The following is a 14,072-nucleotide window of genomic DNA, read 5'->3' as shown; positions in this document are numbered from 1 at the left end:
ATCATATAAAAAAATGCAAATTTATCACCCCTCACCACGCATATTTTCTTTTTAACTCCAAGATACTGATCACAATACGGTTTGTTTACATAAGAGTGCCATTAAAATTCTCTTTGTATGCGTTCTATTTAAACTCATTTTTTTCCCAAAAATACACATTGAAGGTACTTAAAGTCCGTCCGTAATTGATATCAGCCTGGCGTTTCATTTACACTTCACAGAAATTAAGCCCTGATAGTCGCTCACACAGATAAGAAAGGCCACGGTCTGATTACCGACGAGGTATTTATTTTCGTCTCCCTTACCCCGCGAACCCCTCCAATCGTTAGTCCCAGGGTAAAAATGAGTAAAAAGACAGGGAAGGATGGTGGTGCCCCCCTCCCCCTCTGCCAGTGAGCCCTCACCGAGGTTTAATGCTTAAACGTTCCAACCCCTTAAGAGTTTTTTAAAAGGGTACTGTTGGACAAACACGTGTGCAAGACAGACGCAGTCCTGCACCCCTTCTTCACATACGGGAGACTCTTGAGAAGGGGACAAGTGGACAAACCCTGTAAGCCACCACGGAGCCGGGAAAAGGCGGAAGCACGCCGAGGCCCGCAGCGAACCTGAAAGCCGGGCGTTTAAAAGATAAAGAAAACACAGGGGGCCGAAGGGAGCGCCGCCTACCTCCCCGAGCAGGCCCCCCCCGGTGCTCGGCTAGCCCGAAGGCGGCGGGAGGAGGGACCGAGCCCCGCGGAGCGCTGAGACGCCGGCCGCGAGCTGTGGCTCGGCGGGAACTCGCCGCCGCGCATGTCGGGAGCTGAGCCCCGCTGCACACTGGGTCTAGTAGTTCCCGCAAGCCTCACTCCGGGTTGTAGCGAAAAGTAGCCGCCCGCTGCTCCTTTTAAGGTTCGCCAGGGGCCGCGCTTGATCCGCCTAATGGGAAAAAAAATCGGTAATACCGGGCCAAGTGAGCTAGCCCAAGGTTCCGCCTCCGCGTGGGAAGGGCAGAAACAAGAAGCTGGCCACCTTCCCTCTCAGGTCCCATTCAGACATGGGGTGAAGAGGCAGGCCCAGCCGTGCTTCCCCTTTAAGGGGGGCGGGGCGCAGCCTGCCGTTTGGCCACCCTCCGCACCCTCCCCCCCAGCCGAGAGATGACAGACCAATCGCTCGGGTGGCGGAGGGAAGGCGGGAGAATGCGAACCCTTCGGTAGGGCGGTAGGGGCGGGCCCCTAGCCTTATTAGGAGTGAGTCCTGCGCAGGCGCAGACGCGACCGCAGGCGGAGGGGCGGGGGCAGTCCAGTGAGAGACTCTCCGACAGGCACGGAGGGTGATTGGGAGTAGAGCGGGCAGCGAGGGGCTTGTCATGGGGATCCGAGCTACTAGACGGCATTGGTAGCATCTGGGGACTCGGAAAGGGGCAGGAAGTGTCAACTCCCGGGACCCCGACGCCAGCTCGGCTGGGGGTATCCCCGCTGCTCTAGATTTGGGAAGGGAGGGGGGAAGGAGGGAGCCCTGATCTCGCCCCGCCCCTGGGCTTGTTACCGCGGGGGCGGGGAGTGAGGGCTTCTTTGGGGGGGAGTGGAGATCGGGGGATTCGGCTGTGCCCTCTCGAGCGGCTGCCAGCGTCCCTGCGGCGCCGGGCTGCGGAGCGAAAGAGCCGCGGCGGCCGTGGCTGTTGCATGTGTGGCTGCTGGATGCGGAGGCGGCGGCGGCGGCGGCGGCGAGGAGCAGCAGCAGCGGCGGCAGGATGTTAGGGCAGCAGCAACAGCAACTGTACTCGTCGGCCGCGCTCCTGACCGGGGAGCGGAGCCGGCTCCTCACCTGCTACGTGCAGGACTACCTTGAGTGTGTAGAGTCACTGCCCCACGACATGCAGAGGAACGTGTCTGTGCTGCGAGAGCTGGACAACAAATATCAAGGTAGGGGGCCGCGGGGCTGCCTGCGCGGGTCCTCCCCCACCCGGATCCGCTGGCCTCTGGCACGGTGGCCCGGAGTCTGCCTTGGGAAGTGCCACTTTCTCTACCGTGACAGTTCTCCCGAGTGCACAGAGGGGTTCTGCTGTGTGGGACGGGGAGAAGGGACTGGAGACGGGGTTCGCGGCCCTCCCTTTTCCCGCTGCGGTCGGCGAGGACTTCTGTGGGGTCTCGGGTGGGGGTGGGGGCCGCTCGTCAGACCCGCTGCAGACCCAGCGGCTGCAGCTGCTGTGGAGGGGAATCAGCCATTTTAATCAAGCATTTGTTCCGGCGCTCACCGGCCCGGTGCCGCACACCCTCTCACTCCGGCGACTGAGGGGCCGCCGGGCGGGGACTGAGCAGTGAGCGCTGAGCCCTGGCAGGGCTCCCGCTGATCAGCCGGGCCTGGCTTTTCCCTACCCCTACGGCCCCCCACCCCCTGAGAGCAGATGCATTGGAACGTGCTGGGGGGAGGGGGCGAGAGAGGGCGGCGAAGGCGTACTCGGAGAGGTCCCTCCCTCCCGGCTCCAGCTCGCGGCTGGGCTCTGGAGTGGAGCACTCAGTTCTCCTCTCCCGCCCGGGGGAAAGTTCCTGGCCGTCCGAGGCCGTAGCCTTTACCCAGCTCTTTCTGACAAATGGTTAAAGAGGAGGGGTCCCCCGCAGGGAAAGGTGGAGAGGGGTGTGTGTGTGGCGGGGAGGGCCCCCGATGCCTGTGGGCGGGGCCTGTGGGCATGACGTAGGACCTGGGAGGGGCGCGAACGCGCGCGCTCCCGCTGGCCTCGAACATGGCTGGTGGCTAGAGGGGCGGACGATGCTGACTGCTTAGGAGAGATCCGGGCCGTGAGAGGCATTAGTTGGGCCCTAACAGTTAGGCGGGGCTGGCGATGTGTTTGTTGTGATGTTTCGTTTTTCTTTTTGCCACCCCATGAATCGACGGGGACGCTGCTACTGGGACCATCGCTGACCCTGGCTCCGCGTAGGTTCCGGGCCAGGTGTCACTTCCGGGCCCCTGAAGGAAGTGGGTTGGTTGGCTGGGCAACCGCTTTGGCGTCTCTTCATTTCTGTGTTCCTCCTCTGTCAAATTTTGAGTGATGAGGCAAAAACCATCGTTTATGGTCGAAAAAGTTAGTACAGGGAATTAACCTTTCTTACAGATAGTGTCTGTCAACAGCCCTTCGCCTGCAACTAGCGGGGAGACGTTTAAGTGGTAGATGTTTTGCATTAGTAACCCTGAATCGAGGAGTATTCAGACCTAATGTGGAAATAGCCAGAGGGACCTTAAAGATAACTTCGTGGACCCATTCTGTTTTTCTGGACACTTCACTAATCCTGTGACTTAAGGAATCCACCTCTGTGGTGACAGTTTTGTTTTTTTGGTCTATAGCATGTTGGAGCATTTAAGTGTCTCAATATGTAAATTTGTCTTCTGAATTCGTTCGATTGTTGGAGGAATACTGATTGCTTATAGTATGCCTGTTGCTGCACTAGGCCTAGAACTTATGAAGCAAAACTCATTTTACAGATAAATTAAAATTTACAAAGTGACCAGATCGAGATTATTTTTTTCCAAAGCTGGCTAGAACCCATCCTTCTTTTGGGACTTAAACTTTTTTTTTGTTTTGTTTTTTTAAATCAAAGCGGTCCAATACTATTTTCTACAGTTATGGAGGACAAGCGAGAATGGTAACCTAAAAAGGAGACATGTGTTTGAGAGTTTACTGGGTGCGGTGGTGCACACCTACAATCTCAGCGACTTGGGAGGCTGAGGGAGGAGGATTGCAAGTTCAAGACTAGCCTCAGCAACTTAGTGAGGTCCTAAGCAACTTAGACCCTATCTCAACATAAGAAAATTTTAAAAGGCTAGGGATGTAGCTCAGTGGTTAAAGCGTCTCTGGGTTCAATCCCCAGTATCAAAAAATTAAAAATAAATTGTATTTCTTTTTAAAAAATTTCTTAAAAATAAAATGGGTTAGGATGTGGTACCCTTTTGCTCAATCCCCAATACATCCCCCCCCAAAAAAAAAACCCCTCAAATTGAACATTTTTAGTTTTTTGGATAGTAGCACTGATATTTGTAAAGCTTGCATGTTTTTACATTTCTTTAAGCACATGTTTACCCTTCACAAAAGTTATGCTATTTTCAGTTGGGGAGGGACACTATTTAAATTTGTTGACAGGGAGCTCTGCTATCTGATCATGTATGATTGTCATAAGTTGCTCTTATGAGTAATATAGTAGGGCTTTCAAATTGGGAGACAAAAATCTGAGGATTTTTATTTAGATTGTGATGAATTTCAAGATTAATTTTAAAAGAGTGATACACATGGTTGCTCAACTTTCAAAGTTTTGTTTATATACTTTGGCAAATGTTATTGGTTCAGGTTTGTTTTTTTTAATTTTTGGCTAGTTCTTAAGTATTTTCTGGTTTAGAATATAATACAGCAATTTTTAGTTATGTAAATTATAGGCAACTTATAGAATTTCTCCACCACCTATTTGAGACACTGTCAAAAATTACCAAAGGCCCCATCAAATAGAGAAATAAGAAAACATTTTCACAATTGAATGAAGTATTTATTATGGGATTTGATTATTAGAGAACCTTTATTATTGTTCTAGTAGTCTCATTCATAATTTCTTAAGTAAATAATAACCTTTTAACTAAAATTTAATATTTAATTTCAAGTGCCTTTTGTACAGCCTGTAGAAAGTGCTTAAATTATTGGGTCACACAGATCTGGCAAAGTTCAAAGTCTGGGGTTCTTTCCTCTTGAATTTTATTTATCACATGTAGAAGTGATGACCTCCTTGTGGGTTTGTTGTGGAGATTAAATAAGAAAATACGACACAAAAGAAGCTAAGTCAGTGTTAATTTCCTTTCTTGTCTAAGTAAGAGGTCTTTAAAATGTGAATTTTTATCTCATGTACAACATCATTATGCAAGTATGATATGTAATTAGCTCCTAATTATTAGTTACAGATATTTGAAATGAGGCAATGAGGCTTACTGTTTTTTTTAAAAAAATTGTTTTATTGTAGTTGGACAAAATACCTTTATTTTATTTTTATGTGGTGCTGAGGATCGAACCCAGTGCCCTGCATGTACTCTACCACTAAGCCACAACCCCAGCCCCAGGCTTACCTTTTTTTGTGTGTGTGACAGAAAAATAATTTTCTTACTTTTCCTGTAGGGAAATTGCATTCTTAGGAAATTCACTTGCATGACTAACTGAGCAAATGGAATAGTTATGAATTGTTTTGAAAAATATGGTATACAGGAATGAGTACCCTCAACTCTAGTGACACTTTGTTACGTGTCCTGGGTTAAACATTGTCCATCAAGTATTACTAGTTTTCAGGGAGGAGCTAATTTATAAGATTTTTGTTTAATATTTGTTTTGTGTAATCTTACTTATAGACAGTTCCAGTGTATTTATTTTATTTACTATTTCTGTTCTTTAGATTAATATTGGAATATAAAACAATGGTAGGTATGTGGTGATAATAATAATTGGATTATAAAATAGTGGTATGTCATGTGGTATGATAAATTAATGTTTATTTCTCCACTTCTGCTACGATAGAACTGTTTCTGATAGCAGTTATATCTGGTTAATATTGTTACAATAAGAAATTGAACAGATTTGAATACAACTAGTCTAAGTAAATTTTTGGTGACCTCTGAAACTATACAGGTTTTTGCATACCTTCTAGTGACTCAGCCATTTTATTTGATTTAAATAAGTGTCCCACTTGCTATACAACTAAATCAGCAGTTCTAAAAGCTTAGAACCAACTGCTGAGTTATCTACAAAGGCAGAGTGATCTAGTGCTGACTTACTGTAATTTTGTTGTGGCTTGGTCAGTTGATGCCAGAAACAGTGGACCTTCTCTGGAATAGTTTTGATTTGTAGAATTTTTTATGTGATGCTTCAATTAAAAAGCCATTAAAACAAAGAGATGAAAGTCTAAAAATTTCTGATGTCTTCTCTGTTTAATAATATCCAAGGATATGATATGAAAAGGAAGGTACCCTGTCTTTCTGGAGTCATGTAGCAAGTCATTGATTGAATTATAAACCCTGTAAATTCAGTTGAGTTGTAATCTGTAACCTACTTCTGGAATTTCAGGTTTTATGGCTAGATCTAGTAAATTTTTATATAGGGTTGTGTTCTGAAGTTCAAATGAAGTGTAGGCAATAAGGTACTATGTAGATTCTAATGTCATACAGTACTCCTATCTATTTAAAACATTTTTGATTACTAGAGACACATCTCTTATCCTTTTAGATGTAGATTAACAAATAAATTTTTATGTTCTGATTTGATTTCTTCTAAGTATACTTTCATATTGGATAACAAGGTCTTGTATGGGGAATAATGTTTTTTAATGTGTGCATACTATAGAGGAGTGGGATTTCATGCCTTAAGTTCTAATTTTCAAGTATTATATGTGTTAATATTCACTAATATTATCCTTTTTCTTTTCCCTTTTTAGAAACATTAAAGGAAATTGATGATGTCTATGAAAAATATAAGAAAGAAGATGATTCAAACCAGAAAAAACGCCTACAGCAGCATCTCCAGAGAGCATTAATCAATAGTCAAGAATTAGGAGATGAAAAAATTCAGATTGTCACACAAATGCTCGAATTGGTGGAAAATCGAGCAAGACAAATGGAGTTACATTCACAGTGTCTTCAAGATCCTGCTGAAAATGAACGAGCATCAGATAAAGCAAAAATGGATTCTAGCCAGCCAGAAAGATCTTCAAGAAGACCCCGCAGGCAGAGAACCAGTGAAAGCCGTGATTTATGTCACATGACAAATGGGATTGAAGACTGTGATGATCAGCCACCTAAAGAAAAGAAATCGAAGTCAGCCAAGAAAAAGAAACGCTCAAAGGCCAAGCAGGAAAGGGAAGCCTCACCTGTTGAGTTTGCAATAGATCCCAATGAACCTACATACTGTTTGTGTAACCAAGTGTCTTATGGGGAAATGATAGGATGTGACAATGAACAGTGTCCAATTGAATGGTTTCACTTTTCATGTGTTTCACTTACCTATAAACCAAAGGGGAAATGGTATTGCCCAAAGTGCAGGGGAGATAATGAGAAAACAATGGACAAAAGTACTGAAAAGACAAAAAAAGAGAGAAGATCGAGGTAGTAAAGGCCATCCATATTTTAAAGGGTTATTTGTCTTTTATATAATTCGTTTACTTTCAGAAAATGTTTTAGGGTAAATGCATAAGACTATGCAATAATTTTTAATCATTAGTATTAATGGTGTATTAAAAGTTGTTGTACTTTGTCTGTGACCTTAATTTTCTGCACTAAATTACCAAATATTTTAAACCAGGTAGTCTTCAGATCACCTGATAAAAGGAGCAGGGAACAGGGAGAGAGTGGTGTGAGCATTATAAAAACTTCACAAACCATGACTATTTCATTTTCACTTAAAATTCCAATGCTACTTTTTTGGGTAAACACAAAAGATTTGCTAGTATTTTAGTTCCATGTGCTCTAAGATTTTTTAGATATAGTTGGATTTCTCTGGAAGCATCAAATTATCTTGGGTAATTTAGAATATGAACACTATCCCATTGAGAGCTTCTTTTTCAGCCCCATTTGTTCATACACTTATTAATCTCTAGTCTTCCAGAAATTTAAGGAACTAGAGATGAGAGTATTTTGGGATTCCATGTGGAATAATGTGCTCTTATTAGAGTATTTGCTGCTGTATTTTCCTTAGTAGCATTTTGATACACTGTCAGTAGCCCATTTGTAAATGCCTTGCTGCTTCTTCAAAATAGATACATTTAACCTAGTGTTTAATAAGGAAGTTGTTTAATGTTTTGTTTGTTTTTATTGGGACAGGTAAGAGTAGTCAGGGTACCAAAAATGCTGCTGTCGGCTCATATTGGCAAAATTTGAGTTAATGTATTATCATGGTTCAAGGTTGAACAATTTAAAAAATGCATTATAATATTTTCTGTGTTACCCACTACTGGAATGCTTAGCCACAGGCCTATCTGGGAAAAGGGCATATATACCAGTCTTTAAATATTGCCATTCTGTCAAACAGTTGTTTTAAATAGTTTTGCTAGGGGCTATAGTTCATTTCTGTCCCAGTTAGTGATTATACATTATTTTAAATAATAGTGTATTTACCTTCTTAACTTTCTGGTATTGGTGCTGTTTGATGTTTTCATGTTTAATGAACTAATTTCATTATAACAATGCAATTAATAATGTATTTGTAAATTGAATTTTCCAAGATTCTAGTATTTTAAGAGTAAGCATCTTGATGGATATATGTCCATGTGTTTGGAGCAATTTTTGGTTGGGGGGGACAGGAAATTGATTAGTCCTTTAAATCTGTGTAACATACTTTTTATTCCTCATTTCTTCCCAATCTGATGATCTTGATTCTTTTTGATTAACATGTGAAAAATCCTGTCTGCTTGTTTGGAAAAAAAATTGATTTTTTTCTCTTCTAGTTCTCCTGTGTGACTTTTAGGCATGCCATTTCACCTCATCTGAATGTCAGGTCATTCACTTATAAAATGAGTTAGTTTAAATATCTCCAAGGTAGTTTTGAAATCTATAGTGTTTGCACAGTAGTGAAGGATTTAAATAATGAAATGAGTTATTTTTCTCTTTCATTAATGTTCTCCATTCTTGGTTATGAACAAGAGTTTAAAGGTGAGCTTAGAGATATACAAATGCAAAATATTTGATTAGGTTCTCTACTAAGGGTATTTTAATTGATGACTAGAACCAGTTGATTATCTTCCTAAGCAAGAAATATTAGACAGTATGATTAAGAATTTCTTTTATTGTAACTTTGTCAAGTTGTAAACAAACCCTTTACTGTAGAATACAGCATTTTTATGGCCTCATTACCAGAGTGGAACTATTTAAATTAAATACCAGTATGAGAAAGTCTCCCAAAAGCCTTCAGATGTAACTTATATAGAAGTCACCACTTTTAGGACTAGGGATGTACCTCAGCAGTAGAGTGCTTGCCTAGCATTCATGAGGCCCTGGGTTCAATTCCCAGTTCCACACCAAAAAAAAATCACAATTTTTTCATACATTAATTTGCCTCAGCATATAAACAAAACAAAACAAAAAATCCTTCCTAATAAAAATGCCCAAGTTTGGATTAGACTTTTAATAGGAAAACAAGCCTGGAAAATCCTGGAAGGTGTGATCTCTTTTAAGATCTAATATTTGAAACAGTGTTCATGAATTTCATTTTGTTTTCTGTACCACGTGGGAAGTAGAAGACTTAAGTTTCCTTAACATATTTGGGATTTCTTTTGTTAAGTAGTCTAGAATTCATAGTGACTTTACAACCAGTGGTGCCCAAACTTACCTCACATGAAATTACCTCAGGAGCTTCAAAAATACTAATCCCTGTGTTCCAATCCCAGCAATTGTGATCTAAATTGGTGGGGTTGCATTTGGAATGTGGTTTAAGCATTAGAATTTTTGAAAGATTACCATTCTAATTACAGAAAAGTTTTGGAACCAGTGCCCCATTTTGAAAATTTCAGCCTATTGATGAAAACTGATAATGAATTCTCAACATCCAGATTTATGCAACTCATGAAGAGTTTATCCCCTGCTCCCAACAGTTCCACCACCAGTACCTAAATACTCAGTATTTCAGTGCTTCTTTATGTGTACCAGGAGTTCTTTATTACACAGTTGTGATATAAAAAGAAAAAGCCCTTGCTCATGGATGATACATTCCAGTGGAAGAGTCAGATGTAGTTAATGTCAGGAACTGTTTTTAAAGTGTTAAAGTAAATCAGAGTAAAAGGAAAGGGGGTGGTGAGTATTAATTGTGGTGATTAAAGGTTTCTAAGGAAGTAACCAGAGCTGAGAATAGAAATAAGGAAGGGAGGCAGAAAGGGAGGAGCAAAGCAAGCTTGTTGATTTGATTAAAGCAGAGAAATAGAGCAGTGTGAAAGGGGCTAGAAAATGTAGGACAAGCCTGGGTCTGATTTATATTTTAAGATCACTGGATACTGTGTACAGAATTTTGTTGTAGGTGGTATATAGGGAAATTGAGGAGACTCAAGTCTTTGCACCAAAAATGTTAGTGGTTAGCCGTGGAAATGGTGCTAATGGTAGGTGCCAGTCTGTGTTTTATTTTATTTGTTTTTTTGTTTTGTTTTATGTGGTGCTGAGGATCGAACCCAGTGCCTCATGCATACTAGGCAAATACTCTACCACTGAGCTACAACCCCAGCCCCTCCATTCTCTCTTTTATAGGCACAAACAAAAGGTCTTAGATCCAGGAATGAGAAAGCAAAGTGATGACAAGGGTGACTCTTGGGTTTTTGGCCAGAGGGAAAATGTTAAAATTTGTTTTGTACTTAGGGTCAGATGGCTTTTAGATTTCTAGGGGAATCCAGTACAGAGTCCTGTTTGTGACAAGTTGGGGAAAGGGACAGGAAATTAACATTTGGGGACTTAGTCTATGAATGGAGTTTGAAGTCATGTAACTGATGGTGCTTCTCCAATTTTTGTATGTCTGAGTTGCCTCAACATGTTAAAATATGGCTTCCTATTCAGTAGTCTGGTGTGAGGCCTGAGATTGTGCATTTCTATCAAGCTCCTCAGTGACACTAATGCTGCTGTTAAGGAATCAGATTTTGTGTAGCCAAGTAGATGCAGATGAGGGAAGAGTCAGCCCTAAGGTGCTCCAGCATATGAATTAGGGAGGAACCTATAAAGGAGCCTTCTGAGAGCTCCCAGTGAGATAAACCAGAAAATGGTATATCAGAAACAGAAGAAAGTTTTTCAGGAAGGGAATCAAGAACTTTTTCCAATAAGATAAGCACTGAGAATTAACCACTAAATTGTTGAGTTTAATAAGCTGCAAATTATGAGGATGAAGGCCTGCTTGGAGAAGGTTGTGAGCAGGAAAGGATAAAGTAGTGAGAGCAACTACTGTGTAGACAGCTAATTTTTGTAAAAGGTTGTAATGATGTTTTTATTCACTTATTCAAATGGTTATTTTGTACCTATTTGCAAGGCATTGTCTTAGGTAATGGGGATAAGCACTGACTAAAGACAAAAATTTAAGAAGTGCTTAGAATCTGGACTGCTAAATTTTGTATCAGAAAATGGCATTGTACTCTTCTCATACCTTCTTTCTTGGTGAAGAGCTGAGGAGGAAAGGGATGTTGGAAGTCTAGGAATTGGAGGTATGTGTGAGGTACCACTTAGAAAAGTAGGAAAGTGGTCAAGGAACACCAGTGGGAACCATGGGTTAGCAGGAGGTGTTGGTTATAACTTCAAATGGGTTGATAACTCAATTGTATTGCTAGCATGTAGGTGTGAGAAAAGAGAAACAAAAAATAACTTGAAATTTCAAAATCCCTACAGTAAGCCAGAAACATCCCTAGTCCTCTTTATATGCCCAGTGGGTGGCTTCTGAGGGCTCTATCCTTATTACCCCTACATGGAACAGAGAGGAGCAATTGGCAGACACAAGCTAGACAGTTCTGCTCTTTCTAATCCATGCATTTAGACTTAGATGTAATTAAAGATGTATTTTAAGTAAGGTATGTTATTTTGGAATTTCCTTCACTGTGATTGCTTAAACTCTGTATGTCAGAAAAACCATAGCTTTTTTATCTCCTTTTTCAATGTGAGGGAAGTGCTCTGAACCAGCATTCCAGAGATCTTATCCACTAGCTTAGCATACTGTCCTCCTTGGCCTGCAATTTTTTCAGCGGGAAAATGAGTGATTTAAGATATGGTCATCCTAAAAATGGCTACTTATGCCTGCATATTAGTCTGAAGAAAGAGTTCTCCTGGTCACAAACTTACTACTTTAATAGTTTATAAAGCAATAGCTTCAATTTATGTATGTGGTAACCAGACTTCAAAGCAGAATTTTCTAAAGTTCAGGCACTATACAAAGATCTCAGGGAATATGGCCATTTCCCCATGTCATTTTAATCTTACATTTAGATACACTACTTTATGCTTTTTTAAATTGACTCATTTTTGATGTAATTTTATTTCAAAAGGGAGCATATCACTTTTAAGTGGAAAAGTAATATCACTTTCTGTGAATAGAAGATTTTCTTAAAATATAATGAAAACCATGTAGAGCTAATAAATTCTAGCTAGGTAATATTGTCTGTGAAAACCAAGTCCAAACTCTGCCCTTTATTAGGCTTAATTAATAATATTAGGTGAGAGTAAAAGGCATAGACACTAAAGTAATCAAAAAGATTTAAAAAGAATTTTCTTGAAAATTATCTTACCTACCATCCTACTCTAGAATAAACACTATAAGCAACAGAAGGTTAATCACTGAAATTTCTTGACTATTTGTATAAAGTAAAAATATTAATATTTATTTAAAGGCATATTTAACTACATGCAGATGGATGTTGCCTCTTGAGGTTTTTAAGTAAGGTATGTTATTTTGGAATTTCCATAAGTTACTGACCAGCATTATCAATTACAGTAGTTGACATTATTCTGACCTTACAGGAATTATCTGTTTTTTGATCAGAGAATGAAAAAAATAGTTCTTCCAATGCCTATGTTTGAGAGTTCAAAGAGATTTCCTGGGCAGTCTTGTCATACCATCACTTTTGGGCCCAGCATTCCAGACCTGAAAAAAATCCTGAGAGTTATCCAGATAACTTCCTCAGTTACCCACTTACTAGTGGATTCTTGATTTTGCAGTCTTAATCATAAAAGCAAAGTTTCCAGTTTCCATATAAATTAATTGAAAATGTCCATATTTGCCATAAGTACTGAAGGAATGAGATCTTAAGTATAGCATATATTTTGGATTGTGCATCTATAAGCACTAAAGTGTCTCAGAATTGAAGCGTGTTGGATAAAAGTTGTCCTGACTTAAATAGGTTCTTAAATCCTTTTTGGCATATAGGAGGGCATATACAAATATTTGATGTCTTCATGCTTGTGACTCAGCACTATGTTATTCTTCAGTAATATCTTTAAATCTTCCTCTAGTCAGAGGACCATTTGCCTCTATTTGCTGCAGGCAAAATAAATTTGGCTGCTTTTAATATTTTTCTTCTAAAACTGCCTAATAGTTTGCATCCCTCTTCTAGTTTACTGTGTATTAGGAAAACATTGGTTCAAACTTGTAAGTAGCTTAAGAATAAATAGATTATAAGAGAGAGGATCTGGTGCTTGAGTTTTGATGTATGACTTTGGGCTTTTCAAAATGTGGGTATTTGTCTATCCTGTTCTTGACTGTGTTCAGAGAGCAGTATTTAGCTGTATGCTTATTTTGAACAGCAAGATCTAATTACTTTGACCAGCGACTTTCTTTATATAGTACACTGATCTTAGAAACTTCCCACATAAAAACCCAAGTGCTAGAACTATTGGCTGGTTTTCTCTCCAGGTGTTCAGGTTTTAGATTAGCAATGTGGACTCATACTCTCAATGAAAAGTAATGATTTTGGTTCCAAAAGAACTTGCTTTAGCAAAAATGTAAAGCTGTAGTACATAGCATGTCCAAGACTTTTAGATGGATTTTATTGCTTTGTTTTGTGCCTGAGACTTGATAACATCCCCAAATATTGGAAATTTTCTTCTAGGACCTTAAGAGCACATTTTGCTTTTTAGTTACAGAGATTTATTTCCAATCAATTTGAAAGAAAGTAAATTTTCACAGATTAAGAAAAGTTAATTATGAAGCACTATAGCAACATAGTAATGGAAAAGGTCTTCAGTTTTGACAACAAAAACTTGTAATAGTTTTTCCTTTGGTTTATTTGAGTATTGCACAGAGTATCTTATACATTAATGTTACCTTGGAAAAATTCTGACTAAATTTAAAGGTGAAATGAAATGAAATTGACAATCCAGTACTCTCCTAATTGCACAGTGAAAAATAAGGAGACTTTCCCATGGCTAGTTAAGAGTGAGGGAAAAAAATAGAGGGACCTAAGTATTTTCTTTCTAAGTCTCACTGTATTAAAATTTATCTTTAATTTAAACATTTTCTTTTCAGTAGTATTAAATGCCTAACTAACTGGAATTGAGGGCTTAAAAATTTTTAATGTCACTTTCATGTTGAAGGTTTCCAAACAAGATTTCATCCTTTTAACAAGCATGGG

The 14,072-nt window shown here is 40.3% G+C and overlaps 1 protein-coding gene across 1 annotated transcript; it reads left to right on the top strand.

The window, feature by feature from the left end:
* Positions 1–1,567: 1,567 nt before the first annotated feature.
* Positions 1,568–12,315, top strand: Ing2 (inhibitor of growth family member 2). Its single transcript, XM_026400588.2, has 2 exons — positions 1,568–1,901; positions 6,432–12,315. The coding sequence occupies exons 1-2, from the start codon at positions 1,730–1,732 to the stop codon at positions 7,100–7,102; spliced, it is 843 nt and encodes a 280-aa protein (XP_026256373.1). The 5' UTR covers positions 1,568–1,729; the 3' UTR covers positions 7,103–12,315.
* The last annotated feature ends 1,757 nt before the right edge of the window (positions 12,316–14,072 follow it).

This window comes from Urocitellus parryii, chromosome 14 (genome assembly GCF_045843805.1).
Source record: "Urocitellus parryii isolate mUroPar1 chromosome 14, mUroPar1.hap1, whole genome shotgun sequence".
Taxonomy (NCBI): domain Eukaryota; kingdom Metazoa; phylum Chordata; class Mammalia; order Rodentia; family Sciuridae; genus Urocitellus; species Urocitellus parryii.
This window is presented reverse-complemented; position numbering and strand designations above follow the sequence as displayed.